At 54.6% G+C, this 25824-nt stretch overlaps 9 protein-coding genes across 9 annotated transcripts; 5 read left to right on the plus strand and 4 right to left on the minus strand.

Annotated features, from left to right (window-relative positions):
- Positions 1-100: 100 nt before the first annotated feature.
- PG998_004714 (uncharacterized protein) lies at positions 101-3296 on the plus strand (the record flags this gene model as incomplete). Its single annotated transcript, XM_066871532.1, has 2 exons — positions 101-2534; positions 2641-3296. Coding segments are annotated over 2 exons (3090 nt in total), but the record flags the coding sequence as incomplete, so codon positions are not given.
- Positions 3297-3477: 181 nt separating this feature from the next.
- Positions 3478-4755, minus strand: PG998_004715 (pyridine nucleotide-disulfide oxidoreductase family protein; the record flags this gene model as incomplete). The annotated part of the gene is made up of 1 exon (XM_066871533.1): positions 3478-4755. One exon carries the CDS (start codon positions 4753-4755, stop codon positions 3478-3480), a length of 1278 nt encoding a protein of 425 aa, XP_066731630.1.
- Positions 4756-5135: 380 nt separating this feature from the next.
- On the plus strand, positions 5136-7275 carry PG998_004716 (uncharacterized protein; the record flags this gene model as incomplete). Its single annotated transcript, XM_066871534.1, has 3 exons — positions 5136-6128; positions 6237-6526; positions 6606-7275. Coding segments are annotated over 3 exons (1953 nt in total), but the record flags the coding sequence as incomplete, so codon positions are not given.
- Positions 7276-7687: 412 nt separating this feature from the next.
- PG998_004717 (uncharacterized protein) lies at positions 7688-11618 on the minus strand (the record flags this gene model as incomplete). Its single annotated transcript, XM_066871535.1, has 14 exons — positions 7688-8144; positions 8205-8325; positions 8379-8582; positions 8642-8651; positions 8721-8779; positions 8836-8920; positions 8986-9364; positions 9429-9721; positions 9779-9960; positions 10036-10091; positions 10142-10593; positions 10654-10706; positions 10758-11556; positions 11604-11618. 14 exons carry the CDS (start codon positions 11616-11618, stop codon positions 7688-7690), a joined length of 3165 nt encoding a protein of 1054 aa, XP_066731632.1.
- Positions 11619-12570: 952 nt separating this feature from the next.
- Positions 12571-13311, minus strand: PG998_004718 (uncharacterized protein; the record flags this gene model as incomplete). Its single annotated transcript, XM_066871536.1, has 1 exon — positions 12571-13311. One exon carries the CDS (start codon positions 13309-13311, stop codon positions 12571-12573), a length of 741 nt encoding a protein of 246 aa, XP_066731633.1.
- A 435-nt stretch (positions 13312-13746) lies between these two features.
- Positions 13747-16525, plus strand: PG998_004719 (uncharacterized protein; the record flags this gene model as incomplete). The annotated part of the gene is made up of 3 exons (XM_066871537.1): positions 13747-14325; positions 14397-14783; positions 14861-16525. The coding sequence occupies 3 exons, from the start codon at positions 13747-13749 to the stop codon at positions 16523-16525; spliced, it is 2631 nt and encodes an 876-aa protein (XP_066731634.1).
- Positions 16526-17179: 654 nt separating this feature from the next.
- Positions 17180-20028, plus strand: PG998_004720 (glycoside hydrolase family 3 protein; the record flags this gene model as incomplete). The annotated part of the gene is made up of 11 exons (XM_066871538.1): positions 17180-17381; positions 17436-17641; positions 17706-17734; positions 17796-17860; positions 17931-17969; positions 18036-18236; positions 18307-18589; positions 18646-19117; positions 19206-19443; positions 19502-19842; positions 19939-20028. The coding sequence occupies 11 exons, from the start codon at positions 17180-17182 to the stop codon at positions 20026-20028; spliced, it is 2166 nt and encodes a 721-aa protein (XP_066731635.1).
- A 472-nt stretch (positions 20029-20500) lies between these two features.
- PG998_004721 (het-E-1 heterokaryon incompatibility protein) lies at positions 20501-22906 on the minus strand (the record flags this gene model as incomplete). The annotated part of the gene is made up of 1 exon (XM_066871539.1): positions 20501-22906. One exon carries the CDS (start codon positions 22904-22906, stop codon positions 20501-20503), a length of 2406 nt encoding a protein of 801 aa, XP_066731636.1.
- A 1459-nt stretch (positions 22907-24365) lies between these two features.
- On the plus strand, positions 24366-25701 carry PG998_004722 (glycosyltransferase family 25 protein; the record flags this gene model as incomplete). The annotated part of the gene is made up of 2 exons (XM_066871540.1): positions 24366-24656; positions 24715-25701. 2 exons carry the CDS (start codon positions 24366-24368, stop codon positions 25699-25701), a joined length of 1278 nt encoding a protein of 425 aa, XP_066731637.1.
- Positions 25702-25824: the final 123 nt, after the last annotated feature.

The following is a 25824-nucleotide window of genomic DNA, read 5'->3' on the forward strand; positions in this document are numbered from 1 at the left end:
ATGATAGATTTCTCCCCAGGCTCCCGAGGACCGTCTTCGTTCTTCCTTTCTGGCCCATCCAGCATTTCTGCTTTGAGCTATGGCACCTGAACCAGCACAGCGAGATCCGCCCTCCAACTCGGAACACCCCGGCAAAGGGGCCAACTCCGCGACCATGGATAGCAAGCAGGCCACAACACTCTCTGATGGCAGCAAAGCAGATGCCATTCTTGGAGATTCCGCCATGTTTCGTGAAGAAGACGACGAAACCATCGATATGGCTTTCAGAGTAAACCACCTTTACTACCCTGGCGCAGATTTCAGGATACTCATGGAACACGAGAGAGAAAACGGCACTCTACCAACCAGGGCAAAGCAGGCTGCTTTGTGTTTGACGTTTGCTGATAAGAGGATTGAAGAGCTTGAAAAGGAGCTGCAAAAAGTCAAGCAAACACTATACGACCTCCCTGACGAGTTGGAGCTGCGAAAGAGACGACGTGTCTATCCTGTCTATCAGCACTTGCTGAAACGCTCGAGCCCTAGCCAATTCCGCTTGGGCAGATCGTCATTTGACGTGCCGCGGGAAGAGCGCGCAGCACTCGAAGTGTTGATCGTGGAACACCCCGAAAGAAAACAGCAGTCAGCACAGCCCGAACTTAGTCGTATGCCTATCAGCGTCAAAAGTGACCAGGTGAATGTTCATTGGTCCCCGGAGCGGCTGAGGATTCGATCTCGCCCGTTGATTTCGCACCTCCAATGCGTGTCGGCAACTCGGATATCTGACAACCTTTCTGTCCCTGAAAAGGATGAGAGAGAGACCAGCTTGGTTTTCTTACGACCTTTCAAGTTCATTGTGGCGTTTGAGAAGGAAATCCGGCAAAGCATCAATAACGTGGAAGCTGCACTACAAAATCAGAGACAAGAAAAGCAAAAACAAGAAAGGCCAAATGCAGGCGTTCCCCTGCCACCAAGAAGGCTATTAGTAGAGGAACCCGAGTTTGACAACCAAGATCTGCTGGAGGATCTCAAACTACTGATCAAATTCATGGATGAAGATCTGAAGCCGACTTTTGACTTGAGACAGCACATCGAAGAGGGCACCGCCGATCTCATCGCTTACGCGGATCTGTGGCATCTGTTCCACAGGGGCGAGTTCGTACTGCTGCAATCGGACCCGACCCACGCCTATAAAGTCTTGCAATTCACTGGCGGCCGCGAGCCACTCATCGACCGAATCAACGAGGACGATGCGAAGGCCAAGCCCGTAGAGGGCTTCAGCGTGGACTGCCTGAGTGTGCAGTCTAATGGTTCTAGCTACGTGCCCGAATTGACGACGGTATCAATCCCACCTTACCTCGGTCGCGTGCCGATCAGGTCGCTCGCGGTTTATCCCATGAGGTCCGATCCGGACGAAGCTGCAAAACGAGAGAGGTTTACAGAACAGGGCCGCCGATATCTGGAACTTACTATGCAATCCTATGCGCACAAGAGCGTCGTGGGGAAGACATTGGACGAACCATCTCACGACCTCGACGCACAAGTCATCATAGACATGACTCTGGCGATTCATTCCAACCCGGACTGGAGACCGAAGACGAAGATCACCTTGGAAAACTTGACCCAATTTGATCAACGTGAGACCAAGGTTGCCCCTTTTTGCTACCACAACAGTAGTAGTGCTCGGTACTTGGAAGGATGCTGTGGCTCTGACCACGCTTTCAAAGATTGGGAGATGGACCAAATTCAACTGGACGCGTTCGTCCGGGAACACGGGCATCTCTTGACGGGTCGCGGTGCCAAAGAGCTGGCTGGAGATGAGCTCATGCTGCTACCCACATGGATACACGGGTTTGTGTTGAGGACTCGTCGGTGGGCTACGATCGGGCTAGCCGACCTCTCTGAAGTCAAGTTCGAGAATGACTTCAAGAACCTGATGCTGCCCGAAGAAACCAAGGCCAACATCCAGGCCCTGGTCGAGACGCACGAAAACTCCCGGGGCGGCTCATTGCCATCGTCAACATCTGGATCTGTGGGCGGTGGTATTGACCTCGTCCAAGGAAAAGGCACTGGCCTGATCCTGCTACTCCACGGCGCGCCCGGCGTGGGCAAGACGTCGACAGCCGAATGTGTAGCCGACACGACACGGCGACCCTTATTCCCCGTGACCTGCGGCGACATTGGCGAGACTGCCCACGAGGTTGAACGGCAACTGCAGCAAAACTTCCTGCTGGCGCACAAATGGGGGTGTGTGTTACTCCTGGACGAGGCCGACGTGTTCCTCGCAAAACGGAGCCGGAACGACATCCGCCACAACGCCGTCACCAGTGTCTTTCTGCGCAGCCTCGAGTACTATGCGGGAATCCTCTTTCTCACCACGAACCGTGTGGGCCATATGGACCCAGCGTTCAAATCCCGCATCAATCTGAGCCTGCTATACCATCCCTTCAACCTCAAGTCCACCGTGCGCCTCTACAAGGCATTCATTGATCGCACCAGGGGGAGCAGAAGAAGCGCGGCCCTCCACACTTTAAGATCAACGGCGAAGAGATCATTGCGTTTGCCAAAGAGAACTACCGAGGGATGAAAAGGGAACGAATGGCTGTCTGGAACGGACGGTGAGCCAACCCCCATTTACTCAACGTCCTCCCTTGCACTTCGAAGACGGCAAAACAGACCCGGAAGAGGAGGACAAGACAATTGCCCGAAACGATGAAGAAATGACACCATCCATTGTGGGTGACGTGATTGTGTATGCTAGGCAAATCCGAAACGCCTTCCAGGCTGCTATCTCGCTGGCCGAGCATGAGTACCTGAAGAAACTGGTCGACGGGCGGTACCCGGCGAAGAAACCGCTCCCTGAACTGGGCCGCGCGCAGTTGACCGCAATCGCGGACCGGTCCAAGGAGTTCGAGCAGTACCTGATCGAGGTGCTCGGAAAGGACGAGGGAGATATGGCGTACGAAGAGCAGGCACGCGCGGACCAGTTCTCGGCAAACACCGAACCCAAAGCAAAGCAGCGTGCCACCGGGTACGGGATGTCGTCGTCTCTTGCGCGCAGCGACCCAACAACACGGAAGAAGGGTAAAGGCAGCGCTAGCGAGCCCATGGTGACTAGCAGTGAGGACGAGGATGACGAACTTTCCCCATCCGACGACGATGAAGGGGACGAAGGCGAGGGCGAAGACAAGGATAGTGATAGCACGGAGCAGGCAGAAGGAAATCAGTCGGATGACAGTGATTCTGTCAACGAGGAGAAGGTAAAGGCTATGCTTGAATTGATGCGGAAGCAGAAGAAGAAGAAGAAGGGCAAGAAATGAAATGAAATTCATTCTTCAAAGACGAATAGAGGACACACATAGATCTTTGTTATTAATGTATCCGTTTCATAAGTAGTGAGTTTCGAGAACTGGCCCCCAAAAAGAGGGAAGGATTTACTGTCGATGCTACAAGACCAGTTACCAAAACATTACATGTACCAGCCACGTCTTCGATAATCGCTCAGCACCCCAAGCCCGCCGGAACGGTCGTCCGATTTACAGGATCTCCCGACGCCAAGGCGCCCGCGAGATCGTCAGCCCGTGGAGGGTAGATCAGAGTCTCGTTAATCCAGCGCTTAAGGGGTTTAGCCTCGGCGCCCGCAAGTGCCACCACGGCCTCGTCGCCATCGCCGGCCGCGAAGATGGCCCCGTCAAGCCCGAGGTCTAGGATGGTTCCCAGCATGACCTGGCTGTACCGCAAGGTCGGCAGCCCTAGCAGGTCCGCGGCGGCGTTGTGGCCGGCGTAGCGACCCATGGGCAAGGCGTGCTGACACGACATCCTGCTGTATTGATGTTGGGATCCGGCACCCTCATCATTCTCATCGGTGCGCGCGCACGCTGTGTCTCCCGCGGCAAAGACGGCCTTGGCCAGGGGGCAGCGTAGATGGGTGTCGACCCGGAGGCGGCCGGATGCGTCTTTATCCCCGGGGATCTGCCGCGTAAGGGGCGCGGCGGCGACGCCGGCCGTCCAAATTGGAGTCAGTGTCTCGATGCGTTCGCCGGTGCTGGTCGTTACGCCGCCTGCGTCGATGCCGGCGACGGCGGTACCCAGCTTGACCTCGACGCCCAGACGCTCCAGTGTTTGGCCGACGAAGGGCCGCATACAGGCCAAAAGATCCGGCCCAATGACATCGGCGCGCTCCACGACGATGACCCGAGTGCTGTCACTCTCGAGGCCGGCGATCTTCGCCAAGCGCCCGGGTAGCTCAGCGGCTAGTTCAAGGCCAGTGAAGCCACCGCCGCAGACGACCACGGTGTTGCGGCCAGGGGTCGCGGGGACCGATGGCAGCTTCTTGAGGTGCTCTTCCAATCGGACAGCGCTGTGCAGCTGATCGACCGCAAAGGAATGCTCGCTCAACCCGGCGACGGCTGTCGGTAATACCACGTCGCTTCCGGCGGCGAGAACAAGACGGTCGTAAGAGAGAGTCGACCGCCGCCCTGTCTTATCCACGCTTGTCACGCGTTGGGTCTCGACATCGATGGTCTCCACGCTGCCCTGAACGAACCGCACTCCTGTGAGTTGGAAAAGCCCGCCGAGGGGCGCGCACATGCCGGCGGCATCTTCTTCGTAGAGTCGTGGGCGGACCACCAGCTGGGCTTCGGGTGCAATGACGGCTACTTCGATGTCTTCTGCACGGCCCGAGTTTTGCTTAAGAGTCATGTTGATGAGACGCTTGGCGGCAAGGGCGCTCATCATGCCGGCGAAACCGGCTCCAACCACGATGATTCTTTTGGTCATGTTGTTGTTTTGAAGTTATGCTTGGTATCTTGTAGTATAGTTGCTGTGTAGTGTCTGCCGATTAGTCCTGTCATGGCAAGGCGGCGTCGCAGCCGCCTTTTAATGTCTTGGGCCATGATGTGATGGACATGTAGCAACTTGGGGGTGAAGTTCCACGGATGGCTGCATTCGGGGACTCGTCAACTCGAGAGGTTCCGCTGGAAATTGTCGGCTACCCGCTAAACGGATCCCCGAGTACCCGCGATGTGCTGACTCACCACCTAGCAAGCACTAAAACTGGCTGCGGGCTGGCGATTGATACGGGTCCCCGAAACCCCTAACTCACATCCGATTCCTTCGGCCACAATAACGAGTTCCCAACATGACTACTGCTGCTACAGGAGAGTCAGACCCTTTGCGGAAAGCCACCGGGCCTCGTGTTGTTTTGGCCTGCGTTCCCTGTCGCGAGCGGCATGTGCGCTGCAGCGCCGAACAACCGCAATGCCGTCGATGCCTTGCCAGTGGGAAGCCGTGTCGCTATGCCAAATCCCGGAGAGAGGGGACTCGACCGGGCTGCACTCGAAGCGCGGCGCAGGCGTCTCGAAGCAGAGTCTTCTAGAGAGGCAATATCCTCCTCGTCGCCATCGTCGACTGGCGGCTCGGATCAGTCACGTAATGGGGTTGCTGCTGCTCCTCGCCAAGATCGGAGTGATGAACCCGATTGGCTGGGCATGTTTGTCGAGACCCCTTCCAATCAGCAGTCGCAACACGAGCACAACGACAACACCCTATTCGGGATATCCGCGGTTTATGATCCACCGGGTACGGGCTACCGTCCAGACACCAAAAGTGTTTTCCCAGACGCAAATCTCGACAATTACTATCTTCACTTTCACAAATTCCACCCATGTGTGGTCCCTAAACCCGCTTTGGAGCGTCTGGTCAAAGACCCAAGGCTATTGGAGAAGATAGAGCCTCTACTCTCTGTGATGAAGTACATTGGATCTATATATGATGCTAGATCACGATCGAGAGAGAACGGGGTCCTTCCTCCACCTGTCCTGCCCAGGAGGCCCGCCCCATGCCCTTTCATGGTACAATGCCACCTCCTCTATTCCGTGGCATTATACTGGACCGACGAGAAGCCCCGGGCCTATGAGCAGCTCAACTCAGCTATAGACATGGCAGTGGCGTTAGGTATGCAAAACAGGTCGTTCTCTGCTGAACACGCTGCAGAGGATGCGGTTTTAGCAGAAAGCTTCCGCAGGACGTGGTGGCAGTTGCTCAGTGTTGAGGCTTCGACATCAGCAACCGATAGAAGCTTTGTTTTCCGTGTCTGCGAAATAGAAACGACGGTGGACCTCCCTTGCGAGGAAAACGAGTATTTAGCTGGGGTAAATATTCTCCCTTTTTGCAGTACCTCTGACCCCTTTATTCATTCCTTAACTACTCCAAGTCTTGTCCACCCTCCGCGTAGTTGAAGATACTTAATCCCATAACAGGCCATACCAACCCCACGCACATGGGAGGAATACTGCGCCCGAGAGCTCGAGACGGATGGCCCGGGCTACTCCTCTTTTGCTCATCTCGTTGGCGCGTACCGCAGTATTACTGACGCGCTCAAAGCCATCCCGCCACTAACGAAATCCCACGGATCCGCATTGATAATACAGGAGGTCGACACTGTCATAGACGGCTGGCTTCACCTCCTGCCTGAGTCGAAGAGAGAAGTCATGTCCGAGAACGGGGAGATAGACGAGCTCATGTTTCAGGCACATATGCTTGTTCACACGTAAGTCTCTTCTGTAGATCCCATAACTCCGTGCGTATTACCCTTTTTGCTTTTGCTAATCCAAGTACAACCCAACTAGCGCCACACTCACCGCGCATCGCCCCTTCTCCAAACTGCTTTTCCACCCGCTCGAGACCATGTCCAGCTGCACCACCTACCCTTCCGATGAGCACATCGCCAAGGAGTCTCTGATAGTTCACACGACGCGATGCCTACGGGCCATCGAGGCTCAGGTCCGGCTCCTGGCACTGCCCGCCGAGCGCTTCAGCCATACGCCCTTCATCGTCTGCATGGTGACGACAGGGGCGATTCCGTTGCTCTCGGCTTGCCGCACTATCTTCTCGGGCAAGGAGCTTACCGTCGGCCGGAACCAGCTGCGTCTCATTATCGGGTGTCTCAAGGCCCTGGCCGAGACGTGGCCCCGGGCGGCTAAGTATGTACGCGAGATCCAGGAGTTGGCCCGCATTTTGCTAGCAGTTTCAACATCGTCAACGCCCGCGCCAATACCGACGCCTAGCGTTGGACAGGGTACTGTGGCTGGCAGCGGAGTAGTAGTGTCGTCCCAAGAGGACCAGCCGCCTGCCTGCCAAGCTACCCTTGCGTCACCAGTCGGGGCAACGGCTGACGCCAATAACGAGTGGCTGTCGGCAGACATATTAGCTGCGATCTCCTCCATGCCAACGATCGGTGCTGGTTGGAATTTGAACGACTCTCCGCCTGGTATCTCTCCCTGGTGGCCGAGTTGCTGAACAATATCAGTAGCCGAAATGGCTTCTTATCTACCTACGACGGTCATTTTCGTCTGCCTAATGATTTCGGCTGCTTGGATCAAAATGACGAAAGGGTTGGGAGGAGCCAATCTGACTTATCAACGTTTGAATAGAAGGAGAGACTATTCTGAGCAAATAGTTACACATCTTAGCTAAGGATTTGAGAAAACTGCGAAGATAGAGGCCCTCCAACTAGCTCATTGTGTAACATCAGATTCAACTGAGCGATATAAGTCCAATAGGCGAACTTATTCTTGATGACATGAGTTGGAAGCACCAATTTGTAATATTGGGGAAGGCTCTTGGAGATTAACAGAAGAGTGATTGCTTCCAGAATATGAAGAAAAAAAGAGATGATCAACAGAACGCACCACTAGCCCTATCCAGAACATCAAATGCCAACCAGCTCGTGCACCCGCTTGATCTCCTCATTCGCCACCTCAACTCTAACCTGTACTCGAGCTCTGTACTCCGGGTCTCTTTCGCTCTCCAGGGCCACGTTCTCACTGCGGACCATGTCCAGCGTGACACGGACGTTCTCGAGATGCAACTCGATCGTATTCTGAAGATCCTCCTGGAGCTTATCAGCAACAGTGGTAAACCCCCTTTTGAACTGGCTCAACAAGTCTTTGAATAGAGTGTCACGTCTCACAACGCGGTTGATAATGTCCTTCCGGCGAGAATCGCTGCCCGTTCCTGCCATGTTGTCGTCTTTGGTCAGCCTGCTGCATAGTTTAGGAACTGGTGTTTGCCTACCGCTTTCGGCAATGCAGCTTCTATATGCCGCCTCCATTGATTGTCCCATGAAGGAAGACCTTATGCCCGAAAGTGCATCGATCCTCAAAGCACTACATCAGGTTATTTGGTGCAAGGTCAATACGGCGCCATCTCCACCACGGGGAGCATACTCCAAAGCATTGATAGATTCCTCGCACACAGTTTCCATGTCTCGTTCTAGGAGACATTGCCGTGTCTCGATGGCTTGAATGAGAGCATCCATAGAAGGGGAAGAGACATCCAGCTCGGTATCTGGGTAGGTCAGTTAGAGGTATCTAGGTACATGTCATGGCCCATCCACTTACCTAGGTACTGTGTGGCCCAGGCCATAAGCTCCTGAACTTGAGATATGAGTTGACCATGGCTCTGTTCGAGAGATTTACAGAGTTGCGACCATAGTGGTGTTAACTCCTCAACCATGGCCTCGATAGCTTCCTGGTTCCAGTCATGGCTCCCAACTTTTGGGGTGCAGTAGTCGCCATAGTTTCGGCAGAAGGCCGAGTAAGTTGCTAGTCCAATCAGTAAATTGCGACAACATAATGGTTAGAAGGCTCAGGACTATACTTACAATGGTGCCACTATCCATAAAATTGTTTGCTTCAGTCGACATATACGTAACGATGGCCGTTTTGGGACAAACAACTTACACCAGACCAATGAAAACTGGCTTCTATCGCATGATTACTCCATGAAGCAAACCTATTCCCTATAAGTACAACACAGGTCAGTCCGAGGACACCTATAGAATCAAGATTGACGTACTGCTAGGGTTGTATATTTGAGTCTTGAAGCGGTTTCTTGTCGATGAAGAGATTCCATTGACCTCGCTTGAGCTTCCCCGCAAGTCCTAATTTTGGTCTGAAAGTCAGGGGATATTCCGTAAATGGGTATAGGCAGCATTCATTCTCATACACGCTTCAGTCTCCCCTCGAGAGTATTCAGAGTGTCTCTGATATTCTGCTTTCGTTCCGCAGTCATGGTCCCGAGCCCGGATTGCACCCACAAATCGACATTACGAAGAAGCGCTGGGATGTTGTGCTTCATGTAGTGCTCGGCCATCCGGCGTTGGCTTTCGGAGACCATCTCCATGCAGTGCTCCCTGACAGCGAGGATTCCGCTCAGCTGAAGTTGACGGAGAGCGTCTGTTATCGGTTCGTTTCGATACTCCCAATACTTAGTGTTGCTGACGCAAAACACTTCTAACATGCGCCCCGGTACCTTATCCTGGTAATTCTTCCTGAGCTCGCTCTTGGTAATATCATTGCGGCAAGTCATCAAGCAGCGTTTCAACCTAGAAGATTAGGTCAGTTTTTGGACTATGGCTCGTGGAGGCTGTGCTGTTGTTGAACAAGTACGTACTCAAATTCCCTATCGTTATACTTTGCTCTTGAGTCTTGATGTTAGTTATGGAACCATAGTGATAGGATGAGTTGTTCACAAACTTGGCTTTCTTCTGTTCTCGTATGAGCCAGATTTGTTCATCTTTCTCTCCATCGCTCATCTCATCATCGGACTCGCCATATTCCTCCAGGTCTCTGGTGATGTCCCTGATTATTTGGCGAGATTCCTCGGCAGCATTCGACTTCTGGCGAATCATACGTGCCTTTTCCCCTTTCCAATCTTTCATGGCTTCTTCTGCCCTGATATCCTACATTATGTTGGTGTCTCTTTGGCTTGAAGAAACGGTATCCGGTAGTGCACTTACATCTGACTTGGTACAAACTATCCCGACATGACTGAGCTTTGCCTTCTTAGCGAGCTCGATCACATTCATGACGCCCTCGTCGGTAATTGCACGTCCCTCGATGCACACCGCGAATATTTCGTTGCATTCGATGAGATATCTCTCGGTAATATGACGTCGTGCAGCGTTGAGGTCACGCAGGCCTAAGAAGGCAATACTTAGTATACGCTCGATAGGAAGGGCCTAATCACTTATGGTGGCTGAGCGAGTTTACTTACCAGGTAGGTCCACCAATACCAGCCCCTTACTCAAGATTTGTGCTTTAAGATATACACTAATATAATTAGTCAATCAGTATCATGCGAAGCCCCCGGGATTACTTACCCGATCTTTCTGATGTAGGGCCACTCGGCAGGACCATCCACCTGCACTTGTTCCGAGGTGAGTTGCGCCAGAAGGTTGGAACAATCTTCAATGTTGCTTGTGGTGTTTGACACATCATCGAAAGATGGCGATACCTCGTCGAGCCAACCGTAGAGCATATTGAGACCTTCCGCTTCGGTCACTCTTGTTATACATGAAGCGTCTCGGAAGCGATCGCCGAACATTACCTCGAAGGTGTGCTTGGCAACCTTGGCCATTTGTTCGTAGTGGTCCCGTTCCTCTCCTTGCAGGGTTAGTTCGTTCAAGTGGAAGTTCCGGTAGGCTTGAAGCAGCCGGGTCAATTGGTCTTGGATCTCGTCCTTCGTGAAGCGGTGTACTTCAATGCGAAAATCGTCTCGATCGTGGAAATGATACTCAGTCGCCACGCAAGTGCAAGCTGCGCCGCCGTTGCTCTACCACCAAACGTCAGTTCAGTCTTTAGGGTAAGAATGGAGGTTTCAGTGTTCGCTTACAGCACGTGCAAGGCCTTTGGAGTCTAACAACGAGTTCAGAAGACTACTTTTACCTATTTTTCAATGTTCAGTGCAATGTTCGGTTGTTGGAGAGTTGTACTTACCGACGCCCGAGTCGCCCACAAACCCAACAGTACGGCTGGGTGGGCAGTGGAAGTTCGACAGCTTCTCCGCTTCAAGATGTAGACCCTTCATGGTTGAGTCCGGGTCAGTATGAAGTGAGCTACTCGCCAAAGTGTTCTGCAGCTCGGACATGAGTTTCCGGGCATTGCGAAAAGCAGATTGGAAGTTGGGTTCATTGAATCGGTCATTCGGGGCCTTCTCGTCCCTGGCATTATAAACTTCTGCGTGCACCTTTGAGCTCGACCGTCGTCGACGGGCACTTCGGGGTAGTGGTGTGCCATCTGTTGACCGCTGATCCTGGGGCGTGAGGAGTCTTGGGGTCTGCCTGTTCGCTTCACTGCTTAGGCTGTTTAAAGCTTTGGCAAGCTCGGACATTCCCATGGGCTTGGCCGTGGGGTTGTCGATCCTCAGGCCCTGGAGTCGTGCGTCGATGCTACCAAGGTCGCCATCGTCTCTTGCGGCGCATGATCTAGGCAGAACTTGGGCACCGCCATGAGAGCTATCAGATGACGTTGGTGGAGTCAGTGATACAGAAGGCGTGCGAGCATGCGAGCTCGCGGTCTCGGAAGATGGCACTCTTGCTGCATCCTGGCCTATGGGCTCAACCGAGGGAAGAATGTTACCCGAGAATATTTGCGGCTCCCCGTGTGACTCCCGAGCTTCTCTATCATCAACGACGCTTGTAGCCAGCGTATTTTCGCTTCTGGGAGTTAAGACACCATCCGATGACTCAGACGCCCCACGTCGGGGTACAGTGAAAGTGAAACTATAGTTCGAAGTCTGCACCGGATTAGCCTTTGTGGTGCGAGGGATCTTGTGTCGCTCACATCAAGTTGAGTCATTGCGTGGACCGAGTCAATGGATGTGCAATCGATTGAGTATATACAGGTGAGATGGGTTGATTTTCCGGTAATTTCACCTATACGCGATGGTACGCAACAAGGTGGATTGGACTGGGGATCTTGGTCATGTATGTAAGGGAATCAATATATTTTCAAAAGAAGAGACCCTTCGGGGGTAAGCTGGAATCGACTCTTTGAAATTGTTCCAGGATTCCCCTCACTCGAAAGGGTGTGGCGGAACCAACATCGAACCAACATCATTTCAGCTGGCCAATATTCGTCGTGCTGGCCACCCCGCCCCCTGGCCGGTTTCGCTGCCAATTTCGGGGCTGTGTGCCCAGAGGCTCCTGCATGAGAGTGTCTCGTCTTTGCTTCAAGGAGTGGCGGACAGGGGGTGAGAGGAAGCACCCAGAGTTCGTGACTGCTTGCCTGACAAGTAACCGTTTCTGATTGGATAGCCAGTCTGTCGGGCCCGGGAAGGGGTGACCTCAGCTCGGCTACAGATTCTACAAGCCATTCGTCCACCCTCCTTGTGACGATACCGAAAAGCGATAGATACTTGTGAGTACGGCCCGAGCTTTTTATAGAAGCGTTGCGACTTTCGACATCAAAAGAGCATCCGGTCGTCGAGGATGTGACGGGCCCGACCGGTCGAAGAATGGGTTGTTGGTCTGTGATACCCGCGCGGTTACACCAAACGCTTCATCTTCCCAATTTCCGATTGGCTCGCCAAGCTTAGTTGCGTGGCTGAGTCTGTCATGCGGCCCAGCCCAAGTATGCATGTATGGCTCGAAGTCCAGCATAGGATAGGTAGAAACACAATCGAATTTCGACGAAAATACAGTCTGTAGAGCCAAACAAACACGATAGGGGTCACCTCCATCCAATCCTGACATAACCGAAAACCAAAACGCCCAGCACTCCCACATTCCCGACCAAAAGATAATCAACATCAGTAGGTAATCATGACAGCCTTGTTGAGGTAGTTCGCGTCTTTCTGCAACAGAAGACGCTGCGCGATCCATTTCCCTGTATCTTCCCGCGAGATGGTGTACCCGACCGCCTCGGACAGGCGCCCCTCCTGAAAGTCCTCGACGCCGACGCGGATGGGCTTGTCCGTCTCGCCGTTGGTTAGCAGGCTGGGTCGCACGACCGTGTAAGTCTCGCCGCTGTTCCGTAGCGAATCCTCCATGACCTCCTTGTCGGCGTGCGCCACCTTCAACATCCAGCCGTAGATGGGGTACAGGGCGATGGGGTAGTCGCGCCCGTACTTGGAGAGACCGGTGGTGCTGCAGGCGATGATGTGTGGACGTCCGGTGGCGCCGCTGGTGGCGCGCAGGTCCGCAACGGTCTGCAAGACGCAGGCCATGGCGGTGCGGCACACCGCGGGGTCATCAAGAGTCATCTTGTGCAGGATCGGCTTGCCGCCGATGGTGAAGAGAATCTCGTCCACGAGCGACGACCCGCCACCGGCTTTCAGCAGGCACTTGGCGACGTCGGAGGGGTTCTTGGCGTTGCCCTCGACCACGCGCAGGTTCGGGGTGGTCGATGGCGGGAAGATGGAGGTGAGCTTGGCCGGGTAGCGGCAGAGGGCGATACACTGGTGTCCCGCTTTTACGCTGTGCCTCAGCGCCGACAGGCCGGTTCCACCGCTGGCGCCGAAGAAGGCAATCGTCTTTGTTCCGCTGCTCATGTTGTTGGGTAGTGGTGAAGTTGGGGGGTTCAGAGAATGTGTTGATGATGGATTTTCTATATTCTACTCGAGTACAGTGATCTCCCTGGTATATATGCGCCTCTTGAGCGCCAGCATGTTGGTCCATAAGAGACTCTAATAAGTCGGTGCCTTGGAGCTTCGCTCATTTCTCGCGTCCTTTTTCGGGCTGGACTCGGTTCCGTCACCAGCCACATCTCGGCTGGGGCTCTGTGGCGCTCGACTTCTTTTCGGGTCTGACTAGATTGGCATCATGCTTACTACGCCATGGTGATGACAAGAAAGCCCCAAGACAGCGCAGCTTACCTACCATTTCCCGGCATACGCCTGCTTGGATGAAACAGACGTGCATGAACCTGATGTGCCGTGCATCATACATAGCCTTACAGCTGGTCCGGGCCGTCCGTCTCTCTGCAGATGTCTCAACCGCCATCCGCCCCTTCGTCGGCCGCGGCCGGGTCCGAGAAAAGCGCGAGCGACGCACCGCGCTCGGCCGCCAAGCCACGCAGCTGCGTCGTCTGTCGTTCTCGCAAAGTCCGGTGCGACAAGCTCTCGCCATGCTCCAACTGTCGCCGTGCCAATATCCCCTGCGTTCTCCCCTCGGCCGACCGACCGCCGAGGTGGGCCCGCCGTCTGGACCGCGCCAATCTCGCTGCCTCTAATCCGGCTGCTCAGCCATCGTCCCAACCCCCTCCTGCCCACGAAAGCGGTGCTGCCGCCGTCCAGGTTATGGATCGGCTTCAGAAGCTAGAAGGTCTGGTCAAAGATTTGAGCAGTCAACTGGAGCAAGCACAGGCCGCTGTTCCGGCCACCTCGGGCTCTCCCTCCGCCAACTCCACTGCAAGCTCAACGCGGAGGGAAAGGGGCGATTGGGGCGACTCGCCTCCTGCGCAACCGGGATCCGCTGCAAACAAACGGTCCGGACAACTTGTCATACAGGACGCCGGCCGAAGTCGTTACATCAGCAGCGACTTCTGGTCCAAGATCAATGATGAGGTCACTTGGCCCCCCTTTACTGCTCCTGTCTCTGGAATTGGTTTTTGTCTGGTGCTAACAGACCCTTGCAGCTCACTGCGTTGCGGATGGACACTACCCATCTCCCGGGCGAGGACTCAGAAAGCTCGGAGGACGAAGACATGTCCCCAGAGAATAGTCAGCCGACCGACGAGCTCCAAAAAACGCCTTCAGACCGCAACGCTTTCATTTTCGGCCACAACAAAAACATTTCCTCTGATGTTACTGCAGACCTCCACCCTCTAGCGTCACAGGTCTCTTACCTGCTTGATGTGTTTGCTGAAAATGTCAACTTCATGTCACAAATCGTCCATATGCCTTCCGCTTTGAAATTGGCTAGGGAAATGCGTTCGAAGGGTGCTATAAGTCTGACGCCATCCAACGAAGCATTGCTCTTTGCCATATACTATGCTGCAGTCACGTCCATGGAGGAAGATGATGTAAGCAGATCTGGTTGCGATTTATCCAGTACCTACACATCTCACTAAACAACTACTGACAACCAATATTACTATAGGTCAAAGCGAACTTTGGCGCGTCCAAATCTGATCTAAATCACAGGTTTCGGATGGGCTTTGAGACTGCTGTTGCCAGGGCGGATTTCCTTAACTCTCCAAATTTGACCCTAGTCCAAGCGTTCACGGCGTTCCTTTGCCTCGCCCGCCGCCACGATAGCCCTCGATACGTCTGGATGATGGTTGGAATTGTTATCAGGATGGCCCAGTCCATCGGGCTGCACCGAGACGGATCCCACTTTCCGAGTCTGAGCCCCTTTGAGGTCGAAGTACGACGAAGAGTTTGGTGGGCGCTCTACATGCTCGATTTGCGATCTTCAGAGGATCAGGGGACAGACCTCACCATCGCAAACGACAGCTGTGATACAAATATACCCCTGAACATCAACGACACCGACATCCTACCGGAGATGAAAGAGCTGCCAAAGGCCCGTATCGGCATCACTGATACCACGTATTTGTATGTCTCGATCGAGTACACCAACACGGCGCGGAAGATGATGGGTCTTGAATTTAAGCACGGCCTACCAGACATAGATCACCTCAGCCGAATCTTGAACGAGATGTATGAAAAGGTAAACCAACTTTGTTTTCAGCATGTCTCCCAAGTGGGGGAAGTCAGGAGTGAGCTGGGTATTGCCGTCACTCGGCTTGTCATGGCGAAGATGAAACTCCTCACCTTCGTGCCAGTGCTATTCTCCTCCTCGTCATCAATTCCCGACTACTTCTCCGACGACATTCGAACCACGTTATTTGTAGCGGCGATCGAGGTGGCCGAGTACAACCATTCGATGAACGAAAATACGGCGTTCATCCCCTATCGCTGGATATTCCAGACATACACCCACTGGCATTCCATCGTGTACATGCTGATGGAAATCACACGACGTCCGTGGTCACCCCTGGTCGAGAGGGCCTGGGTGGCTCTTCATAGCAAATGGCTCATTCCGCTCAATGCATTCAAGATGGACAAGAACAAGGAGATTAGCATGCCTTTGAAAAAGCTGCTTACGAGAGCCCAGAGACATCGCATAGCCGAGTTGGAACGACTACAGACAGACATGGCGGCCTCTAAAAGTCTCGAAGAGGAAGATATCAGGAGTCTGGCGGTACCGGCTAGTACGGGGTCTTGTCCACCTGGCGTCAATGCTGCGGAGGCTTATCGTGGACTTTGGCACCGGACTCTGGCTGCAGCCGACGCGGACCACCAAAAGGCCAGTCCCCACGCGGACTTTCATAACGACGACCCAGGAGGATTCACGGGAAACTTGACTTCACCAGGTGCACTCTCGAGTATGGGGTATGATACACGATGTGTGAACAACGGCGATGCTACGGCACAGAGCTACATTGGGCCAAACGCGGGTACAGCTGACGGCCAAGTCATATCCGACCCGAACGGTAGCGCGGCATTCGTGATTGCTCCTTCATCTGTTCCCGTCGGGCAGGTCTCTTCGGGCTTCAGCATGAACCCGACTCAAGGCTACGACCCCCAAGCTTTCAGCCCTTCGTGGCTATGGGCAGACATAGACCCCCAAACTGACGTATTTGGCAATTCGGAGGGGTGTCTCGGGGATACCGGGATGGACCTGGATCTGAACATGAATTGGTCCGACTGGGTCCAGTCCGCACAGCATATGGAACGAAATGCTGGACCAGGTACCTAGGATAGGTGACCAACGTCTCCAGAAAAGGGGCACTTGATAGTCGACCAGCAAGAGCCTCTGATGTATGACGAAAAGTGTCGACTCCCATGCCCCTGCTCGTGCCATATGACGGCAGCCGAGGTCCACTTTACCCCATGTTTCTGGGGAATAAGCTTGTCTTTCTCGCGTGATCTCACTACTGTCGGCAAGTGGCGGCCAAGCATGTGCATCCATTCCATCAGGCTATGCACGATTTCGCTATAGCGCACCTCGTCGACAATCAGCTCTCCAACATTCTCTCGATTTCTTGGAGTCCATGATGTAAACACTAGCCAGTGTAGTAATGCATCATACGCCGAACATTCTCCGCATCTTTCGGCAGATTAATTCACGAGCACCAGCCCTCTGAGCTAGAATTGCAGTACACGCGTGCAGAATCTGCCGAATTGCAGATTTCTCCGCAAAGATCTATGTGACCCTGCCTCCTACATCAGGCGAAGACCATTTTAGGTACTGCCAAAATTTATGTATAATAAGCCACCATGGCACTTCCCGAGTGCTTCTTTGGGTAGGCTATGGGTCCTCTGCACCGGGGAGTCATAAGTTCTACTACCTTCCCTTCTCTAACATTACTATTGCTTGCGATAAGGCCGCCGTTTCTATATAAACGAGGTCATGGAGTTCCGCTGTGCTATCTTATATTGCGTGCTGCTAGTACTTCCCGCCCACATCTTTGGCCAACAGCCATATCATGACTGGGCCAAGGCGTATGCAGCAGCGGGAGAGTTGGCCAGGACTTGGACGCGCGACGAAATCGCCAATATCTCAGTATATAATGGCATTGCGCCCGGCCATGTCCCCTTTACGGCTAAAGACGGTACGCGGAATCACCCATAACCTGCAGACTTGTAACCTTAGCTGACCCCAATAGGTCCCATGGGTGTGAATGGAGGCCGTGGCGTCTCAGGCTGGGTCGCTGCCCAGACTCTGGCCGCTTCCTGGGATAACGACCTGATCGGGAAACAGTATGCGGCTATGGCTCGCGAGTTTCGAAGCAAGGGTTACAGCATGCAGCTGGGGCCTGTTACCGGGCCCATGGGAAGAAGCCCACTGGGTGGTCGGAACTTTGAGTCCTTCGTAAGTCCAGCAATTGCAGTCCATAATCTTCCTGGTACGCGGTTCATACTAACTTCTTCCCCAGGGCTCCGATCCATACCTAGGCGGCAAATTGTAATATTTCTCTACACCCAGGAAGCACTGCTAGCAGGCCGTACTCACCAATGTTGCTTAGATTTGGGGATGCTGTCAAAGGCATCCAGAGTCAGGGCGTCATCGCCTGTGGCAAACATCTTATTGGTATGCACATATCTTGTTTGGAGGTTACTCGTGAAGTATGAAACACCTAAATCTAATAATCGTGCTTCAGGCAACGAACAGGAGACAAACCGCACTAATGAGTTCGGATGTACGGTCACACCTGGTTGGAAAGCGAAAATAGAGAAGACCTAGTTGCGCTAACTCGTATCAACAGCCGCACAGAAAAGCTCTGGCAGAAGCTCAAGCAACATGGATGACCGTACTTTGCACGAGCTGTACTTGTGGCCCTGGGTCGATGGTATCGTCAATGGTCTGGGCTCGGTCATGTGTGTCATGAACCGAATAAATGGCACTCTCGGTTGCGAGAACGACTATACACTGAACCGGGTGCTCAAGAAAGAGGTGGGGTTCCGAGGCAAGTGCAGGATATTCGAGTCTTACCTGAAATTCATCTACCCTAACGGCTAACTGATCAACGTGTGAAGGGCTCGTTGTCCCCGACGCCACGGCAGTTCTCAACAGCACGGCGTCTCTACTACATGGCTTGGACTGGAACTCCGGCCTGAGCCAGGCCGCCATCTTGGCCCTGATGGAAAACGGCACGATTACCGAGGAGATCATGAGGGAGCACGCCATCCGCATCGTGGCTACGCAGCTTAACTACAATGCACCTCAAAATGAATACCCCGACGTCGCCTCGGTTGCTGACCTCAACGTACGCGAGGCCGAGAGCGGCCCCTTGATCCGCGCCGCGGGGGGCAGTCCATCGTCCTTTTGAAGAACACGGGACGCGTGCTGCCCCTGAAAAACGTAACGTCTGTCAGTGTCTTCGGCGCCGACGCCGGCCCGGGAACTACCGGCCCCGCCATGGTACCCAATGTTTACGACTACCAGGGTGAAGTTTATGATGGCCACCTCGCGTCGGGCGGCGGCAGCGCCGCTACGCCGGTGCCCTATCTCGTGGACCCCTTGGCCGCCCTCAACGCCCGGGCCGCGGCAGGGACGGGGTTCGAAGTTCGCCACATCGTCGCCGACAACTACACTGTGCTACCCTCCACGGGCGGAATTTGGATCGGCGGTGGTCCTCCCCCATCCGTCTCGGGCTACGCCTCTGGGTCGCAGTACTGCATGGTCTTCCTCAACGCCTTTTCCAAAGAAGGCGCTGACAGGCGCACCTTGGCCGACGCAACGGGCGACCAGCTGGTCAAAGACGTGGCGCGGTATTGCGCCAATACCATTATGGTCATCAATAATGCCGGCATCAGACTTGTCGACGCTTGGATCGAGCATCCGAACGTAACAGTAATCTTCCCAATCCTAACGTAAAGGCCATCAGTTTTTAAGAGACGTCAGTCAGCTAACGCATATACCTTTTGTTTCATAGGCCGTTCTAAATGCCGGCGCTCTCGGGCAAGAAAGCGGCAACGCCATTATGGACGTCATCTTCGGCGACGTCAACCCGTCGGGAAAGCTCGTCTACACCGTCGCCAAGACGCTCGAGGACTACAATGGCGAGATCTGCGGGTGCTGCGACTGTGACTATACCGAAGGCCTGTACACTGACTACCGCCACTTTGACCAGATGGGTATCAAGCCACGATACGAATTTGGTTATGGACTATGTAGGTGCTCCATATCTGTTGGGGAAGTTCTTGCTAACGACATGTCTCCGTCAACCAGCGTACACAGAATTCACGTACGGCAATCTTTCCGTGGCCAAGATAGCGAACGAAGATGCCCCAATGGCATCATACGCAAGCGGTGACCGCGTCGACGGTGGCCCTGCCGGTCTCTTTGACGAGATCATAACCTTGACTACCACCGTCACCAACAGCGGCCCTGTGGCGGGCGCCGAAGTAGCCCAGCTCTACCTCGTCTTCCCCGAGAGTGCCAAGAGCCCGTTGAAGCAGTTACGGGGCTTCAAGAAGGTCTTCCTGGACACGGGGGAAACCCAGACCGTCACCTTCGAACTACAGCGGCGGGACGTGAGCATCTGGGATACCGTGGCCCAGAAATGGAAGGTTGAGGGAGGGACCTACACCGCTCAGCTAGGCAGAAGCAGTCGGGACATTGTATCGGAGGCGGTGTTGCAGCTGACTACCGCCGATGCTACATAGCAGTTCCCCTTCATTGATTTCCTGCAAAGGCCAAACTTGAATCTGAAGGGGGCACAAGGCTACAGAGAAGATGCTAAGAAACTCATGTAACGAAGAAACTGAGATACGTTGTACTACCAGAAGTTATAAAACCGGTCCAAACAGGTCAGGGGCTCACGAAGTTTACTCTGCTGCGCATTTCCAATTGCTCAGAACAGTCTCTCCATCTCCCAATTCAATCAGCTTCACCGTCTCGTTCCACACCATTGTCCTTTTCGCCACATCTATCGACTCTTCGCTGGTCTCGACAGACGAGCTTCCCTTCCCTGCATGCACCTATCCATCCTGGAGGTCATCTACCTCTCCTGAGTGAAAGTCCTCGCACAAAACAGCACCCGCGGGGTGATCCAACATCCTAATGGGCGACTTGCTGGGACGATCTTGAATCCTTGAGTGGGCAAGAAGTAACACTACACATGCAGGTACGCGCTAATTAATTTTTCAGCGGTGTTATATGTACCCCATCGGCTAAAATCACTATACTTACTTCCCGCGGGGGCCAGTCACCCACCCTGCTGCTGACTCACCCGAGAACTAAAGGCACCTTCTCAGGCTCTATCGTATCCCATGCCTCTGCTTCCACGTACCCGCTTGCGAGGCGATACGCAACCCCTTCTTTCCACTCTACCCACAACACAGTATACCGTTCCGACCGCCTGACCGGCAGAGTAAAGGATATGCGGTTCCCAGCCCAAGGCCGTTTGTACACCCGGGACTTGTAGATGGCCACCAACTCCACCCGCAAGCCTGCATCCTCTGCATTGACGCCGTCCTCCACCTCGACGGGACCAGTCGGGAACGCGCCGAGGTACGACCGATTGTGAAGGTAGAGCTTGCCCACCTTAGCCCCTAGCCCGTTGCGATGAAGTGCGACCTCGTTATTGTTATTTGTTCTGAAGCCCCGTAGCCAGGCCCGGGTAGTGTCGCAGAAGAGGTACGGGGTCTGCTCCGGCATGGCCTCCACCAGCGCGGCCGCCGGGCTGGCCTCGGGTACGGGGAATGGGTAGTACCATCCCTGGTCGGGGCGATATCCGTCCGGATCCGCCTCGGGCATGGCTTCGTGGCGAAAGATGTACTCGCCGCACCCGTCCGGGTACAGAAACTTCAAATCGTCGCTCCGGGAGCCTTCGGCGTCAGACTCGGGCGGCGGGAGCAGGTGGAGGAGGTCCTTGCGCTGCTGCTCGGTCCAAGGGCTTTCCGGAAGCGCGTGGCGCGTCCAGCCGGGCGGCAGGGGCCGGCTGAAGTCCTTGCGGCTCTCTCGGTCCCGAAACCACGTAGAGCAAATCTCGCGTCGCTGGGTAGCGTCGCTGTCGGGGAAGCGAGCGGTGTACCACTTCGTGATGGGCAACGTCTCCTCGATCTTGAAGTGTCGGCTGTCGATGCGGGCCGCCTCGCCGTCGCCCATGGTGATCGGGCCCTCCCAGCCAACCCACGACCAGGACGGGAGGGCAGACATAGATTCCCACGGCGACGGGCCTTGTTCGCCGTCGCCGCGCCCAGACGGGGTGCGACGCCGGAGGTTCTCACGCGAGGTCCACGGCTTCCACCCCAAGCCGCGCTCGAAGAGCATCTCGGGTAGGCCGTAGAGGAAGCCGCCGGTGAAGGTGTGGCTCAGCACCGTCAATAGTCCAGAGACGGCGGGCAAGGCGTCCTCCTCGAACCGGAACTGCCTGTTGTTGTAAACGAAGATGACGCGGCCCAGCTCGGCCAGGTCGGGGAACCCGGCAAGCAGGCTGGACATGTTGGGGCGGGCATACTCATGGCGTTCCGGCGCGGTTGAGCGCACCTTATTCTCGTGGTACAGGCAGCAGGAGCACTCCCAGTGCAGCCCGTCTGTCTGGAAGTATATTTTTCGAGGTGACACGAGCCACTCCTGATAGGTCCATCCCCGGTGGTAGTAACGATCAACATCAGGAGACGAGCGTAATCGGGGCGAAGGGAAGTTAAAGACGTCCGATTTATCCACGACGAGCCTCTCCTCCCCAAATGGAATGAGTTCCTGCTTGAGTTCGCGCGCCTCTGAGATGCCTTTGAGGCCAGGCAGTCCCTTCTGCGCGTCATCATCTACCGCAACGATGGTCACGACCGCGTTCCCGTAGATCATGGCCATTTGCATGAGTTGCTCCCTGGCGCCGGCCGGGTCGCTGTGGGGGATACACAGCGAGTCGACCCACAAGTAGCGCTCACCCATGGCCAAAGTCACGCCCATGCTGTGCTTGACGATAGGCGCTACGTATTTTAGGTATTCTGGTCGCTCCAGCGCGCCATCCTGCTGAAGCGCCAACAGCGTCTTGGAGTCGACATGAGGCGCTACCTTTGTCCCATATACGACAATGGGGTCCACGCCGGGAGTTAATACATTCATTCGGGTCCGCACGTATCCGTCGTAGAGGTAGCTCAACGCCAGATAGGGGGTGTCCGCGGCCGAGCCGGGCACCAGACACTGTCTCTCCACATCGATGAGCCAGGCCGGCCGCACGAGCAGGATCTGTGTAGGGCTCTCGCACCTCGCGCCATGCGAGGACAAGCAGTCGTCCTTCCATCGCTTGAGCAGATCCAAGTTGACCCATGCGGGGTCTAGGGCTCGCGTCGTGCCGGGATGGTCCGGCCTATCTTCTGGGTGGACGAGCCGTAGTGGCACCAGCATCCCTCCGTTGGGGTTGAACTCCATGATACATGGGCCATATCGGGATCTGGCTTTCCTATTTTGGACACCTATGTCGTATGCGTTCGGAGATTTCCACAGGTTATTTGAGCGAAGGGTGGCAGCGAAATAATCCACGAGGGGGCGGTGGGCTGCGCAGGAAGTCGAAAACGCGTCTGTACGCGGCCCGAGGTTGACTGTACCGGGGAAGGTAGGATTTGCGAGTACATTCCAGATGCCTTGGCAAGCATCGCACCCAGACAGTGACTCTGGAACTGTCGCCATGGCAAGTGTGTATAAATAGGGGGGTGATAGTTGAGTACCGAGTGGCTATCGCACTTTTCCTTTCGAGTCGAATCCAGCGATACCCTATGGAGGAGCCGATCGAGCCACACATATGGTGGCCTCTTGTAGAGGATCAGAATATTATATATACCACTAGACAAGCCTAGAAGAGTACTTAGTCTCGAACTGCTGCCTGGTAGTCTCAGCTGAGACCCACTGTATCCTTATGTAAAGTGGGAATGTCTGTCTGAGTAGTTGCGAAGGCACGAGATACTCTGCCGCTGTTTTGTCTAATATATTCTCTCAAAAACGACTGAACTGTCACATACGACCACATCCTGCTGAATACTAGGGATCCCGTCCGCTCTCCCATATATAAGCAGCAGAGAGCCGAATTAGTACTAGGGTCGGTGACGACCTGGGAATCCTCGGTGTTGTATGTTTTTGTCTTTTTGCCTTCCTGGGGCTTTTGCATCCGCTCTCCGGTTGGCGCATGGTGCTGCAATACCGGAACAGGCTCATGACGGGACTTGGACACGGAGGGCGACGAGGAGCTCCGGGTCGGCCTCGGGGTCTGCAATGGACCCGCCGGCGAGCACGATCTGGCAGCTGCGCAGGGTTGCTACAAAAGGCGAAAATAATATGTGTATAAGCAATGATGTTGAGCCTAGCCAGTAATATTTTTTCCGTTGGTTACACAATCATTTGGTTCCGGCGTGGGGGTAATCTCGTCACCAATGAGAAACGTTTCCCTTGCATACGCAGTCGGGCTTGATATAATACATAGTGTAGCAGGGCCAGTGCGGCGACTATAGTGTCACAGAGTCACGTGCATCTGATGGGTACAAAGCCTCTTTTCAGCTGCTGTGCAGCCATAGCTAGAATAGCTGGAATCCATGCCTTCTTTTTCTCTCTTTCATTAGAGCTCCTTATGCAGTATATTACGTATTATCTCGATTGAAGGCCGCGGCAGCTCAAGAGCTTTGCTCTTGATCTGGAGAGCCGACAGCTGCAACGATTGATGGTCCTGTCTTTCGTGCAGTGTGTTTTCAATAGGCGGACGCGATCCCAAAGGATGAGTAATCAATTGAAACCGAGTGCCCGGGGAGAAGAAGCAAATGATGCTTGCTGCCTGCCTGCTGCTGCTCCTGAATAGTGGATGCAATGCCGTTCAGAAGCTTCCAGCCCGCGGGCCAGCCACCAACTAGACCCTGTCCGCCCAGAAGCCCGCCCTCGCATCAGGTTAGCGCTCACGATAGTTCAGCGTCGGCCAAGCGCACTAGCGACCAGGCCCGTAATTACTGCTTACTACCGTCTAATTTGGACTTTTCAATGGATCTCTCGCTGCCTGCACCGCCAACATGGCATGGCACTCGACATTCCTCTTCCTCCTTGTCTTGCCCGTGCCTTGCCCTTGCCGACCACCTATTACTATACCTATGTATCTTTGACAGAAGCCATGCGGTGCGGCGCTGGTCTTGCGAGGCCGCTGATTGTGCGACTTGCTTTTCTCCTCGTTGCTCTGGTGGCCTCCTACTCCCTTTTCTCCTTCTGGCATCTGGCCGCCGACCAAGCAAAGCTTCCCCATGTAATTTCAAGTGCCATCGGCCATCCGCCAAACACGGCCGCAAACCCGCCAAACACTACCGCGGCCGTCACGCCACCTGGAGCAGCAGCAACACCATCGCAGACTGGCAATGCCGCTCAAGTCCACAACCCGGGCTTGGGTCCTAGGAACTCAACATTAGGGGTACGTTGTCTTTCCGCTTCCCTTCGTGAACTTCGTTGCTCACACCATGATTGCGTAGTTTGATGTCATCCTTGCCTTGTCCAAGGGAGGTCAAACTTGGCGAGTCCAGGGCTTGCAAGCCGCTGGGGCTCTGACCGGTGTCCAAGTCACCATCCCACCACAGCCGTCATGGTCCAAGGAGATGGTCGAAGCCTTTGCCGCTTTGGGGCCTGAGGGTGTCCAAAAGCCCGGCGTCGGTAGCGCCACCGCTTGGCTTGCCCACATCGACTTGCTCAAGTACGTCATCCAGGGCAACTTCAACTCGGCCCTGATTGTCGAAGACGACGTCGATTGGGATGTCAATATCAAGGACCAATTGAGCCGCGCTGCTGAGACAGTGCGCAAGCATACCAAGGCCTCCTTCGAGGAGGGCAACCCCTATTCCAGTCTCTGGGACGTCCTGTGGCTCGGCCACTGCGGGGACATCCCGCGCGACAACGAGACCTTCACCTTCTTCTCGGACCCCACCGTCATACGCCACTCCCAGTACGAAGGATTCGCCGCCGGCTACGTCGGCGATCACTTCCCCGAGGGCCAGCGCGCCGTCTACCGCTCCCAGGGCGCCATCTGCTCCTACGCCTACGCCGTCAACAAGCAGGGAATCCGCAAAGTCCTCGAGTACGTGTCCCAGGGCCAGGAGCAGGCTTTTGACACCAAGCTGTTCCACGGCTGCCGCTCCGGGTCGCTGAATTGCATCTCGGTCAACCCCGAGCTCTTCCGCCACTTCCAGCCCGACAAGAAGTTTGGCCAGACCAGCGAGGTCGACAAGCAGAACTGGGGCGGCGAGGAAAAGATTCAACACGACACCAACAACGACAAGGGCAGTCCTCATGTCAGCGGCACGTCTGGACAACCGCAGTTCGACGTTGCCAAGAAAATCGTTGGTACCACAAACAACATACGAGAATCGGCCAGGTGTAAGGCGCTTTGGAACAAGAAGTGTATTGGGAAACAAGGTTCATTTACGGACATGATCAAGAACATGGATATTTTTGGTCGCCGCTGAACTTCGTCTCCGCGGTGTGAAAGGAAGTCAGTGCGTGGCAACTGTACAGCAAAGAATTTCGTTGGTCTGGGATAGAAGTAATTTGCAAGTTGAAAACATAATAAGCGCAATTAATCTGAAATA

The sequence above is a fragment of the Apiospora kogelbergensis genome (genome assembly GCF_038363985.1).
Source record: "Apiospora kogelbergensis strain CBS 113332 chromosome Unknown utg000003l_segment0_segment0, whole genome shotgun sequence".
Taxonomy (NCBI): domain Eukaryota; kingdom Fungi; phylum Ascomycota; class Sordariomycetes; order Amphisphaeriales; family Apiosporaceae; genus Apiospora; species Apiospora kogelbergensis.